The sequence below is a fragment of the Schistocerca gregaria genome, chromosome 7 (assembly GCF_023897955.1).
Source record: "Schistocerca gregaria isolate iqSchGreg1 chromosome 7, iqSchGreg1.2, whole genome shotgun sequence".
NCBI classification, from domain to species: domain Eukaryota; kingdom Metazoa; phylum Arthropoda; class Insecta; order Orthoptera; family Acrididae; genus Schistocerca; species Schistocerca gregaria.
The window spans coordinates 35,897,321-35,911,476 of record NC_064926.1 but is presented as its reverse complement, the minus strand read 5'-3'; the positions used below and the strand labels follow the sequence as shown (position 1 = coordinate 35,911,476).

General features: G+C 43.3%; 1 protein-coding gene across 1 annotated transcript in view; it reads right to left on the bottom strand.

Annotated features, from left to right (window-relative positions):
- The window catches only part of LOC126281780 (zinc finger protein 501-like), a 46,459-nt gene extending 38,324 nt beyond the window's left edge, over positions 1-8,135 (bottom strand). The window contains exon 1 of the mRNA XM_049980986.1: positions 7,644-8,135. Coding sequence (XP_049836943.1) covers positions 7,644-8,135 — 492 coding nt within the window. The remainder of the gene's footprint in view (positions 1-7,643) is intronic.
- Between the last annotated feature and the right edge of the window lie 6,021 nt (positions 8,136-14,156).

Sequence of the window (14,156 nt, the reverse complement as noted above, 5' to 3'; positions counted from 1 at the left end):
GTAGACGAAAGTAGGTAGCTGAAAGTGTAGCAGGCCCCTTTTCATACCTATAAGTGATGACTGTAAGGTGCCAGCCTAGCGTTGACGTACATAGACCCATTTGTGCTTAGATGATATGTACCAGTGAAGAGTAACATCGGTATGACAGCTCAGCATTGCATACATGCTCTGCACCAGTAACGTAAGCCTACATCTGGCTCACCCATGAAGCAAAAGCGTCATGCTAGGGTCGTATAGGTTGGCATAATCCGTTTGGATAAGGAACAGAAAAAAATGATCTGTGAAAAGTGACTTATTTCTCCTGGAAACATAAGGCTGGATAGGATGTGTGTGGACATATCAGAGTGTGAGATTGGAATGGAAGGGTAATCGGTAATACTGGTATGAAGTGCCTCCTCATTAAGCGTTATACAGCGACTTTCGGCGTATTTGTTCCATATGTAGAATGTTTCCAGGTGATAGAGTTGTCTACAAGCAGGAGGGAAGATCCATGGTGACAATGGTAGTTGACATGAATATAATTAAATATATAGCAAACTGATAGGATTAGAAGTCCGATAAACTGTCATTGCAAATGTTAAGTGCAGTAAAATACCTGGCAGCAAGAATCTAGAGCAAGTTGGGTTCCGATTCATTTGCTGGAATCTTACGAGAAGCAGACCCAAGCACTATGTACTGACAAGCCGGTGAGCTAAGGCCCAAATTCATTTGCATGGATTTTTAAGGAAGTATTATACACCCACTAATAAGTGACACTGTCGGAGGCGAGTGTCCTCAGATCCCGTCCGTATGTCACCTAGAGACTGCGGCAATATAATTCAGATCGACATGTAAGGAGTACTAAGGTTATTGCTGTTGCTGGAGGACACACTGATATTGATTTGGTCGGGCTTGTACTTGGTAGTTATTGATTGTGAATGGACAATGGATGGACAAACGTGTCAATACTGGGCTTACCTGCAAATAGGTAACTACCACTATGCATGTGTGTACTACCCATGAGAATATGCTGTGCTCTAGATGGAATATATTCTCATAGCTGGTCCACTACCGGGCAGTGGATAAAAATGAGTGATGAAGAAACTCCACCTACTCTCGCAGTAGCTCTCATCTATGTAAGCAGGTGTGAGGCTGTTGCACCAATGTAAGCGATGGTGTACTAGAACGTCTGTGATACTAATAGATTCATATTATAAATTAGCACTGTTTCAAAAATAGGCGATGAATTTGTTATGAAACAATGTTGTCTATGAAGACTGAAACCATTACTCTGTCGTAACTCTAGCGTAGTAATCATAGCACATAATGCATTACCCCTTCATTCCAATGCCCAATAAAGTATATGAGGACATGTGTAGGGAGATATTTATGGTCATTCATTCCATACCGATGAATTTAAGAACTGTGCTTCTAAATTCATTTGTTCAGTGTTCATACAGTCCGCATGGTTGTGAATTTCTTACTGTACGTTACTGTGCTACTTTTCTCGTTGTGATAGCTCTCTACCTAGTCATTTACGGGTGGGGGACGAGAAAGGCTAACTAATGAAACAGTGGCTTCGGGAGGTGATGGAGTTTCGAGAGAATTAGCAGGAGACTGAATTGGCGGAGGGCATCCCTTACTTGTCACAATCAGGTGTTTTCAAATGCTATGCATTAAAACTGAAAGATTCGTGATAATGTGATGGGTAAACAATACTCTGACAGAAGGGGAGTTGAGAGAGCATTGTACCACATCTTCTAAGTGTTGTGTACAAGCATATTACAGCCTCTCAAATATCTCGCGAAGTGACTGTAATGAAAAAAAATTAGAGGCTAATACAACAGTTTTTACTGATACAATCAGCAATATAAGTTCTGTCTTTTATTTTCTCACTTAATAAAAGACACCAGTCCTCAGTTCTGTGTGCCTATAAATGGATGAACTGATATCTTAATAGGTAAACTAAATCTACACCTGCATCTATGTGCATAGTTCGCAACTTTTTCGTCTTGAGGTGCCATGATGAATATAAAGAAGGTTATACTCGTAAAAAATATCATGTGATTTCTGTTGGTGTGGATGGAACTTGCGACTCGTAAATAGCTATAACTATGCTTCATTCCCAAATGTTGCTGGTACATGATTCCTGTGTATAGGGGACATGGATTTATAGCAGCACCGGCCCCAAGACTCTATCCTTTCCCCTCTCCTTTATGTCCTACATACTGCAGATATGTCCAAACGTCCTCCACCTGTTCACCTCCTCCAATTTGCTGATGACTCCGCCTTACTGGTCCTCTATCCTATCCTTCAATGGTCCCAATGTACTCTTCAAACCCACTTCGACTGTTTCACGGCTAGATGCTACCAGTGGTTCTTTCCCATCAACCCTTCCAAGACTCAGGCAATCATCATAGCTCTTACCACCTCTTCCTTCCAGCTACCCGATTTTTGGCTTAACAATTACGGTCATCCTATCCACTTCACTCCTACCCTGAAATACCTTGGCCTCACTCCTGTCACCTCACCTAGACTCCCGATCTTATGACCCAACACAAAGACCACAATAGACTCTACCTCCTGGAACTTCTGTCCAGCTGCACATGGGGACTGTATCTTTCCACCATCCATCACATCTACAAATCCTTGATCCATTCCATTCTTTGTTATGCCTGCGCCACCTTGATTTGCACCCCACCCAGATTCTATAAAGCCCTCCAAATCCTCAAACACCGTGCACTCTGCCTCACTTTCCATATCTACCCCCATCCAGACATGAAGCCTCTATGACCTCGCCCCTTTCCACAACTCATTTTTCTGAAACACATTCACACCCCATATAGCATCAACAGACTCAATTTCCCCTGCTATCCTCTCTACCCTCAACCAATTGAGGCACCATCTCTCCACCTCCAGCCCTCCACTCCTTTACCAGTTAACCTCCCAACGCCTACCACTTGCAGATGATGAACTTCGCCCTGTTATCTCCACTCCTTCCAAGTCTAACACTACTGCCCCCCCCCCCCACTTTCTCATAGCTCCCTCTCACCTCCTTTTCCATTCCCCTGAGCTGTTTTTTCTTCCCTCCTGCGCTCCCTCCAATTCCAGTGCACCCTCTCCATGCCTCTGCGCTCCTTCCTGACTTGCCTTCCCTGTCCCTCTCTCATCCCACCCATCTTCTGTCCATGGGTGCACCCCAAACCCCTTTCTTGTCATTGTACCCTCTCCAGCCCCCTCTCCCTGTTTGTCCTCTCCTCGCCCCTCTTTACCCTCCTTTTAGGTCTCCCCTCCCTTAGCAGGTCCCTCCCAGCAGTTTTTACTCCTCAGTGTCTGTGCCCTGTCTCGTGCAATGGTTATTAAAGTGTTGTTGTTCTGCTGTGTTTTAATACTAAGGCCAACTTTTAACCTGTGTGGGTGACTTCAGTGTATTTTATTACACACACTGCCATCTGTGTTTTTTCTTTATATGGACTTTTTTGATTGTCCTTCAACGAACGTCTCTGAGTAAGTGTATATTGTAACCTCCATGTCCCCCTTTCCATGCCTTTTACGCATCTTTTTACTCGTGCTGCCACTTTGTTTTAGAGCGGCTGATTGTGGCGCCGCTAGCGCTCCTTGGCCCAGATGGGTCAAGGGAATGCAGTCACAATAAAGAAGAAGAATTGTATCAGCACTGCAACAGTGGGTTGCTATCGAAAATTATTGACAACCTTAAGTCCCTCCCATAAACTCTTTACTTGTAGATTCTTTGCTATCTTATTATTATTATTATTATTAATATATTTTATTATCACTCATCCTTCCAATATAGGACTGTTGGCTAGACGCTCGCATCTCGTGGTCGTGCGGTAGCGTTCTCGCTTCCAGCGCCCGGGTTCCTGGGTTCGATTCCCGGCGGGGTCAGGGATTTTCTCTGCCTCGTGATGGCTGGGTGTTGTGTGTTGTCTTTAGGTTAGTTAGGTTTAAGTAGTTATAAGTTCTAGGGGACCGATGAACATAGATGTTAAGTCCCATAGTGCTCAGAGCCATTTGAAACATTTTTTTTTTGTTGGCTAGACTAACAGCGAAAACATACTCTCTGTATCCAGCAGTTATTGATGAGACTCGCTACAGCTATTGTCTAGTGCTTGATCAATGGCAACTACACCTCCCCAACTCCCATGCTTCACAGACAGAGAAAAAGTTTTTAGTTTTCCCACTTCTTTAAATTTACCGCCAAAATGGGGGCAGCAGGAGGTGAACACACAGGATAACAAAAAGATAAATAAAATGAGCAACAATGTTAGGTCTTTCCAGTCCAACAGCTCAGCACAGACTGAGACTTTTTTCTACAACTTCCAAATGGGGGTGGGAAGTGAAGATTTTCCTGCCAGTTTCTAGGTGGGGAAGTGGAGGTTACATTTCTCAGCGCTCTCTGTTGGCGGTATTGGGAACTACACCACACCTATAGGAACATTTTATGGAGCATTTTCCAATATTATAACTCCTGTACATCTAACAATTATTAAATAAGATCTGTAGCGGAATAACTACATAATTGCGACATGTAGCTGCCATGCATGATAATATTAGCACCTTCCTGAGCTTTTCCCACAGATTCCAAGTGGTATTGGACAATTTTTCCAACAATGTGACAGACAAAATAATAAAAATAAAATACCCTATGTCATTCCACATTAACAGCTCAGGACAGATTGATCGATTTTTCCCGCCGACTTCCAAGTGGGTGAGAAGAGGGGATTTGAGGAGCGTGGAGTTGGGGTGGGGGGTGGGGGGACGATAATGTCATCAGTGCGACCTTACCACATCTACCCCGGGGGCAGAGGTGTTAGGATGGTCCACTATCTTGAAGTAATTTGGTAACAATGCAGACTGTCCATTTACTCCGCTACTGACTGTTGCTTTCAACTGTGTCCGTCTACAATTGGAGAGTTGCTACACAATCGACAGAAACGTGACACGTGACCAACTGTAAGAGGGTGGCCCAGAAACAGACGTTAGAACAAAAATTACTGCTTCGTGGGGATGCTTATGACGATATCTTAGCATTCCTATAAAAGAGACGGTAAATTGTGGGCCTATGAACTCTGTACATAATCATAGGAAGAGGCAGTATCCGAATTATGATACGAACATTGAAGATTAAATACGGCTCCGCCTGTCATAGTGGACAAAATTAACCTGATAATGGGGTGAATACATTTTCCTGGAGCCTGTGACGGACAATATTAAGCATAAAACATGACGACTTACGTGTCACACGTTCCTGTTGTCAAAAGCGGCATACCGACACACTGCTGTCATTTGCTCTATGGCGGACAAAGAGAACAAGGTCATAGACATGGCATAAAGTTAAACGTGGGAGACTGGACTGACTGATCTTATCGCACATCGAAAGCCTCAATTTTCGCAATATAACCAGTCGTCCATTGCAATAAGACTGAATGAATGTGGCTGTCACAGGGAGTAGAAAATTTTTTGTTATTAAGATGTCGTAAGAAGACTTCACTTATCCCCAGCCAATAAACCAATACTACTAGAGCACTGTTGCAGGGATGCTAGGAATGCTGGTACTTCATCATGAAAAGAAAAATCTAATCGTTTTTTTGTGGTAAGACAGCATCTGCTGAAAGTATTCTGTCTCACCAGCAAATTTCAGTGAGTAAACAACGAACAGGTAAAATGCTAACCAACTTTATGTCCAACTCATTGTTGAAAAGCCGGAGCCAAAACACAAAAAAACTGGAAGACCTCATAGACCTTCCGCAGTTTGTACCACCGATACACTGCCAGTTTTATCCCCAGCCAAACCAACGAAATGATCAATGAACCATCATCACTTGGTACACATGCAAGTGATGATGTCGCTGCTGACTTGGGTAACAACAACTATGACGCTAATGATGATTTTCATAGAGTTTAAATATGTTAGCTTCAAATTTTTTGTTTAGCAAACAAACAAGTAAAATTCAATGCAGTCCTCTACTTTTTCATATCGGTTAAAGCCTGTTATCTACATTACATACCATGAGCCTTATCACTTTGGTTATTTTAAGTGTTAGAGAGGTACATGAGCCTTATTTTCCACTTTTATACAAATGAAACACAAAGCGGATGCTCCCTCTACTTATTAAGATTGGTAATAAAAAGCTAAGAACCCTAGTGTTCGCCCGATATGGTTGAAATGGTGAAATTCTAATTTTCACTGTTACCAAAGTGTCAACTGTGACTTGATTTGTCTAGAAACTATGATTTTGTTACTTAGACCCCTTGTTTTCTGCCGTCCTCATAGGTTTTCTTTTGAATAGGTGCTGCGCCCAAAGAGATTAGTATCTGCATAAACCCCGAGAGATAGAGAGAAGAGAATGGAATGCATGAAAAGAATGGAATGTATCGAAATGAGCATCTGAATGACTCAAGGACTAGCGGATGGAGAAAATGGTGTATGAAAGAGGCATAAATCACGTGCTACTCAGAGTGATGAAAACTGAGATTCACCAGGAGCGTGTGGGAGCTGATGTGTGAGCTATAAATGGCAGAGGAATGTAATATTTTACTGAATTACCGCTAGAAATTATTCATTACTAAGGAATTATATCGGTCGCTGCGATCGGTTATCAATGAAAATCGGCGATTGTGAGTAAATCATTCATTTTGGACTTCTTTTAAATCGGCACACGCAGACCTCCGTCCCAGATTACGCAAGACTTGCCATGTGAGTCGATGCTGCTATCACAAAGCTACAAATCTCCTGACAGTCAAAAAGTAATTAAACTTTGGACTCCAGCCAATGTTCCAAACTACAATAGAGCTGTGGGATAACAAAGTTATGTATGAAGCTATCATTACTGTAAATATTGTAAATAAATATGTTCACGTTTTTAACATTTAATAAATGTTTATGTATTTTGGCAACTCGTTCACCCATATACACAACATATACCACGGGCTATTCCTTCCTATACTGCTTTGAATTTCTTGGTACGTCTCTGAAAAGCTGTTTGATCCAAATTAATTTCTAGCCGAAAAGCGTCACAATCATTTTATTGTATACTCGCGTTAAATCAACAAAGGACCCACGCGATCTTAGAAAAGCTACAGAGGCAGATGTTCCATCATCACTGTCTGTCTTCTTATATCACAATTTAGGAGGAGAGACATTTTTGCAAATACCTCTGTGCGTAGAAAAACATTAACAGCAAAGTCGACGTAGTTGTGTTTGCGTAACAGGAAACAATATGACGTTTAAAGAAATCGATGTCTTACGTAGGAAGAAAACAGAAGTACATTTGAAGGAGAAATTAACTCGCAGCTGATATATGTACTTGATGATGGAGTCAAGGGTTTTAAAAAGAGATTTCATAATTCATAACTTTCAAGATATCTTGTAACTAGCGAAATGAATCAGTAATAAACACTTCTACGACGTGCAGCATGTCAGTTCTACAAGCAATAACTGTACAAATTTATGAAAACTTTACAGGCTTCCGGTGTTAAGCGTATGCAGAAAATTTTATATGTACGTTATTAATGCAACTTTGTCAACCAAGCAAAGCTAAGTAGTGGGAGTCGATTAGTAGGGAAGAAAATAAATATAAAAGAAAAAACAATTACAGGTACAAGCCCTTATTACAGATACCCGCAATATGTCGAAGACATACCTTGAGAGCCGTCTTGGTGCCAAAGAACTTGCCGCAGTTTTCACACTTATGTTTCCTCTGCAAGTCGGTGGCTGCAGCAGAGACTAAAGTTCGATTTGCTGCCAGTTCTTCAGCTTTCCATGAAGTTTCTGGCACGTCTGGAGGACGCTGCTGGCGAGAGCGAGGAGGCTGCGACGGTGGTGGCTGTGGCTGATGGAGTTCCTGGAAGTGCGCTGGAAGCTTTGGTGGTGATACTGGGTGTGACGGTGGCGTTGGGAGCGGTGGTGATGGCGGAAGAGGCGGCATCGCGCGCGTAAGATGGCGGACATGGTGTGGAGAAACACTAAGAGGTGGTGGAGGAGGCGGCTGATGCTGAACTGCGTCAACGCACTGGCGCTGCTGCAGAGTTTGAGGTGACGTCACGGCCTTCGGCTCGCAGCGTTGGCTGGAACTTCTTCTGCTGCTGCTGTTGATGTAGGTTTTTGGGCATATCGCCTTGTCTGAAGGTCCCATGCCCAACAACCGCTTCAGGCGAAGGCTATCCTCCTCCTGCACTGGCTGCCATGTTGACGGTGCCCCAGAGCCTTCACCCTGCTGTACATGGAGAGTGTTACATGAGCTGCAGCAGAAACAATGGACCTACTATTTAGAGAGAACGAGATTGGCAAAGATTGTTAGTCAGAAGTTGGAACATGTCAGTGAAAGGCGGAAAAGCTCAATTTTGAGACTGATCAGTTACAGTTAGGTCTCATGGAGTTAAGTAGAAGCACTTAAATCTGGAAAGTGAGAGGTCGTGGGATCGAATCGTGGCTGGACCACAGATCTTTTCAGTGTGCCTTTAACCTAGCCTTCACTCCTCTATGTGAAGATTCGCGAGGAGCGAGATGTGCTTAGGATTCATGTTGTACCGCAGGTCCCTTATGTAGAAGTATTATTAGGGTAGGTTAAGGACCTGCAAATCACCTAAATGGTGTACAATTCAGCGACCTTCACCAGCCCATTCAGCTACGCGAAGCTATTACGTTATTATACAATCAATATACTATAGTAGAAAGAATGGAGACTGATTTAGAGAATCTGAGGGATAGTTAAAAGCCTCGTGAATTCATTGCGTCATTATAACATGCAGTGGACTTAAACTGTGGTAGAACTATACAGGAACACGTCGCGTTAATGGCAAGAAAAATGAGATCCCTTGACGTGCCTATACCAGTCAAGTGACCAGAGGCCTCGGAACAACAGTTGTCGTCTTGTGTGCGTTGTAGCGGATCAGAGTAGCAACGCAGCTGCATTGTTGGGTGACATTACAGGTGGCATACTAGAGGCTAACCACTGGGTGGAATTAAGAGTCACCTACAGCTATCATTTGGGGGAGGGAACAGGAAATGTCCTATACAGATGGCACCCTGCAAAGGAATGTGTGCATCTTTTTGCTTTCGTATTGTGGGCCTGGCTTCATATAATGGTTGGCAATGCTTACATACATAGGAATGACCAAATGCCCTGGAACAAGAGGACGTCGCTGCTCCGGAATAGGCATTCTGCAACAAATCTTCACATTTTGTGGTTCACTGGAGTCTGTAACGTGGCAATAAATTTCGGAGCTTAATTATGTTATACCGATGATCAAACACGTCTGTTAATTTCGTTACCAGTCTAGTTTGTGTCTTTACATCCGATTAAGGATCCAGAAACGTCGCTGTCGTAGATCCTGTTGATGAGTTGGAATTTATTTTACATATTTTATAAAACTAAAAAGACAGGAAGAGACGAAATACGAAATGAACTGCTTCGAGAACAAATGGGAGTTACAAAGGATATTGTGGACAAAATTAAAAATTAACCGCTACCAAGATATGAACGACTTAGAAAAATGCCAGAGGAAACATGCCCTTGAAAAATATGGCGCTGGAGACCTCTATGACAGAGAAAACGAGGAAAACCCATCCTACATTGAAACGATGGAGTGAAGGTGTGCGATTGAGGACAAGGTCCTTAAAGAAGAGGACTGGGAAAATAGGGGATGGAAACTTGGATGCGACAGACGTTATATTGCATAGAAAACTCGCAGAAAGAAGCAGATTAAACTGTATCTAATGAAGTCTGTCCCGTTGTTTCAGTGGACACTTAAGTTTCCTTTGTACTTTCCAGCTCTCCCGTCAACTGACATAAAGCAAAATGGTTACTTTTGTATCTGTGGCTCCAAGAGCAGCCATTCAGATTACATTTATGTTTGATTTATCTTCACATGCTTCTATAATCCCACGTACAGCGAAAGCTAGCGCCCCAAAACGAAGTGAAGACGAAGTTACTTACGAGATGGAACATCAGCATAGTTGGATACGAATGGAGGAGAAAATCGGAATGTCAGCACGTACCACACCGTTATAGTAGAAATCAGGAGGGAATCTACGTCATGATGCCTAGATGGGAATATGAGGTGAATACGGCTACCATATCGCAACGACTGCAGCTGTTCGTAGACATTTAGAGGGGTTTCTCAAAGAAGCCCGCCTTTTAATATGCAAGACGTCCCTATAACGATGTTCTGAGCCTCCAACAGTCAAGAGCATGTAGACCAATAGTGAGGCGACCACTCACAACCCTGTCACAACCCATGCCACCACCACCATCTCTGCTACCGCTACGACGCCGACGCCGCAGTACGGCGGGCGCAGCCACAACAACACAGCCCATAACACCGCCACCGCTGCCACCTCCGCTGTTGCAGTCAAGTATGCCGCCACAGTAGACGAGTCACTGTTTGCTCCCAGCTTGGGATGCTACATACAGTCCTCAACACCGCCAGATGTACATAAAAATAAACGGCAAGTACCACTCCGTAAACAGGTATTGTCAGAGTGACGTATGTTGAGCCAGCTGATGACAGTCATACAGCGTATAAATTAAATTCGAGACTGGATCATCATATCAAAGACTTAAAAAGTACCTATAATGTGTTCGTGATTGTCCTCCGGAATCACCATGACAAGGTTTCAGGCCCTAAGATTGAAGGCCAGGGTGAGGTAATCGCCAATTTTCTCAGGGAAAAAGATGGCTTGTTAGCTAAAATCGATAAACAATTGTTGATATCAAGAGCAAAGCTGCTGAAGTAGATGCGCAGGTTTTTAATATCCACAACAATTAGATGTCTAGTATGCAACTTCGGAGTCGCTGAGTAGGCAGTGAGTTTGGATCACACAGAGGTTTAGTGTGATACACAAACAAGGGTCCTCATATCATAGGGATCTTATGGTAGGAACAGCAAAACAAGATTCTGTACTTTATGAGTTTCACGAGAAAGAATTACTAGAAAGTAAGTTAGAAAATAGAGGATAAGCTAGTATGTAAGGAGCTGAGTACTTCGGCAGGTGGCAAATGTCAGAATTTCTTGTGACCTCGCCTGCAAAGACATTTTCTCAGATATTTTGTCCCCAGTCAGGGATACCACAGCTTGTGGCAGTAAAGAGAGGGCAGGCATAGTGTTAGAACTCATGGCCTCACTCCTAATACCCGATTAGCCTTTGTAGCAAGCTCTGAGCCGGCCCACCCTGCCACTGTTATACCTGCAACAACAGCTGTCCATATTATTGTAAACACTGAGTGTGGGGACTGTGAGGACTGGCTCATTTACGTGAACTAGAAGAGCCATTATGCTGCACACCGGCTTAAACATGAAATTCTTTGAGTGCGGAGATATGTCACCCTTCAGTGAGAGTAGTTAACCTCACCTGCGGTATGCGCACACCAAAATAACCCTACCTAACTGGCAGGTATTTAGTGGATTGCCTCGCATATTCATTCAGCTGATTTTTTTCAAGGACTTTCAGGACTGCTATGATACCAAGCGAGTGAGACCTAAACAACAAATGAATGTTTCCAATCATCATTGGCTTTCAAAGTGGACTTGTGGTGGCAAATCACAGGGTGGTACTGCCCTTACTTTACTTATAGAGTTGCGAATTCCCGGCCCAGCACTGGAATCATGCCAGATGGCAGATACTAAGACGCTCACTGATGATCAGGCTCCGTGTACAGTCCGTGTGGAGCAGCTTTATGTGAATTCTTATTATGCGTTATGTTAGCAGGAAGTCACCCAGACCCATTCATGGGAGCCGAGGGGTTGATACCACAGAAGTATCTGTACATATTCGAGTGGAAGAGAAGACAATTACTAAACGACATCCGTTGTGAGACTGCACAGTAGTGAAGAGTACTGGCCGTGTTAGATGACTTCTAGGAGTAAGGAGACTGTCACCAAGCCAGCTTCGGTGATCAGAACCGGGTGCAAGTAAACCACAACACTCTGGGAACGTTAAGGAGGGCAGCTCTGGGCAAACGACTAATTACATTGGGAGAAATATAGGAGGGTACTAGCAGCAGAATCCACAAGGAAATAGGAATGTAATGTCTCGCGAAATGGAAATACGATCGTGAGGAACCGCTAATGAAGCAACTGGTAGCGTGATTCTCCACAAAAAGTAACACATATGTTCCCCACACGGAGCCGGCTACAATGGCCATAACCACCACCACAACCATTTGCCGAACAAGTGTTTACCACGCAGCCACAACCCAGTTCAACGGTACTTTCGTAAGGTAGACAAACTCGCCAGAATTCACCGTTCGGAAAATCCCACTATACGATCTAAATATGTATCAATTTCAGGAAGTAATAAATAAATGGATTCGCAACACGACTGGCTACTCCCCGACAGAACTGCTGTTGGATGACGCAGTATAGATGCCACTAAAGACAGCATCACAACTATCCCCTCGACCTGTTGCTGAATGCGCTGAGAAGGATTAGGAGAAAATGATTTTAAAGAAAGGAACGACACGACCGTACTGCGAAAACGCCCTTAGTAAAGGAAGGAAGAGTGATTTCAGGTGTGCCGCAGGGGAGTGTCATAGGACCGTTACTATTCACAATATACATAAATGACCTGGTGGATGACATCGGAAATTCACTGAGGCGTTTTGCAGATGATGCTGTGGTGTATCGAGAGGTTGCAACAATGAAAAAATGAACGGAAATACAGGAGGATCTGCAGCGAATTGACGCATGGTGCAGGGAATGGCAATTGAATCTCAATGTAGACAAGTGTAATGTGCTGCGAATACATAGAAAGATAGATCCCTTATCATTTAGCTACAAAATAGCAGGTCAGCAACTGGAAGCAGTTAAGTCCATGGATTATCTGGGAGTACGCATTAGGAGTGACTTGAAATGGAATGATCATATAAAGTTGTTCGTCGGTGAAGCAGATGCCAGATTGAGATTCAGTGGAAGAATCCTAAGGAAATGCAATCCGAAAACAAAGGAAGTAGGTTACAGTACGCTTGTTCGCCCATTATTTGAATACTGCTCAACAGTGTGGGATCCGTACCACATAGGGTTGATAGAAGAGATAGAGAAGATCCAACGGAGAGCAGAGCGCTTCGTTACAGGATCATTTAGTAATCGCGAAAGCGATACGGAGATGATAGATAAACTCCAGTGGAAGACTCTGCAGGAGAGACGCTCAGTAGCTCGGTACGGGCTTTTCTTAAAGTTTCGAGAACATACCTTCACCGAAGAGTCAAGCAGTATATTGCTCCCTCCTACGTATATCTCGCTAAGAGACCATGAGGATAAAATCACAGAAATTAGAGCCCACACAGAAGCATACAGACAATCCTTCTTTCCACGAACAATACGAGACTGGAATAGAAGGGAGAACCGATAGAGGTACTCAGGGTACCCTCCGCCACACACCATCAGGTGGCTTGCGGAGTATGGATGTAGATGTAGAAGGGGAACTGATGTTAGTTCGCATCCGCCTACGGTTAGATGTAGTAGACAAAAAGATATCAAAGTAATTCATGTTATACGATGATGTTTCAAAATGAGAAATGTTCCAAAGTTGGTTCCTTGGTCGTATAGAAGACAATAAAAACTCACACAACATAACACTATACTCGCCTCTGTAAGCTGAACCGTTTGAGATATGAATCTGTTCAACAGCACGACCTAGGAAATGGATGTGAAACGGGTAATGAAGAGCCATGATACGCGTACAGACCGACGAAAAACCGGGTCAGGAATGTTATGTTATGTGACTTGAGAAAATTGCTTAAAACAGGGGATTCAAGGCCGGATTAAAAACCGAACAGCCGATCATTAGCGTCTATAGCTGTCTTAGATCCATTCAACGACTCTTAACGTTTGGCACAGTTAAAATAAAAGCATTGTCGAAAAAAGACTACTGGAACAGGAAAGAAACGACTAGTAGAGGTGCATGGCACCCTCACCGTATGGTGCTCTACGGAGTATCTGTGTAGAGGTAGATTTAGATGTTGAATATGCGGTATGCGGCTTATTTTCCTGTATGATTACGACTAACATAGGAGTTAAGGAATGGGGACTCCCCCGCCAACAGAAAGAGTAAAAGGAAAGAAAAGCTCCCAAGTAGAACTTCAGAAATAAATTGGTTTTGTGCTGTTTAAGGCTGAAGTGGACTTTAAAGAGAAAAAGAGACTATATGTACGATT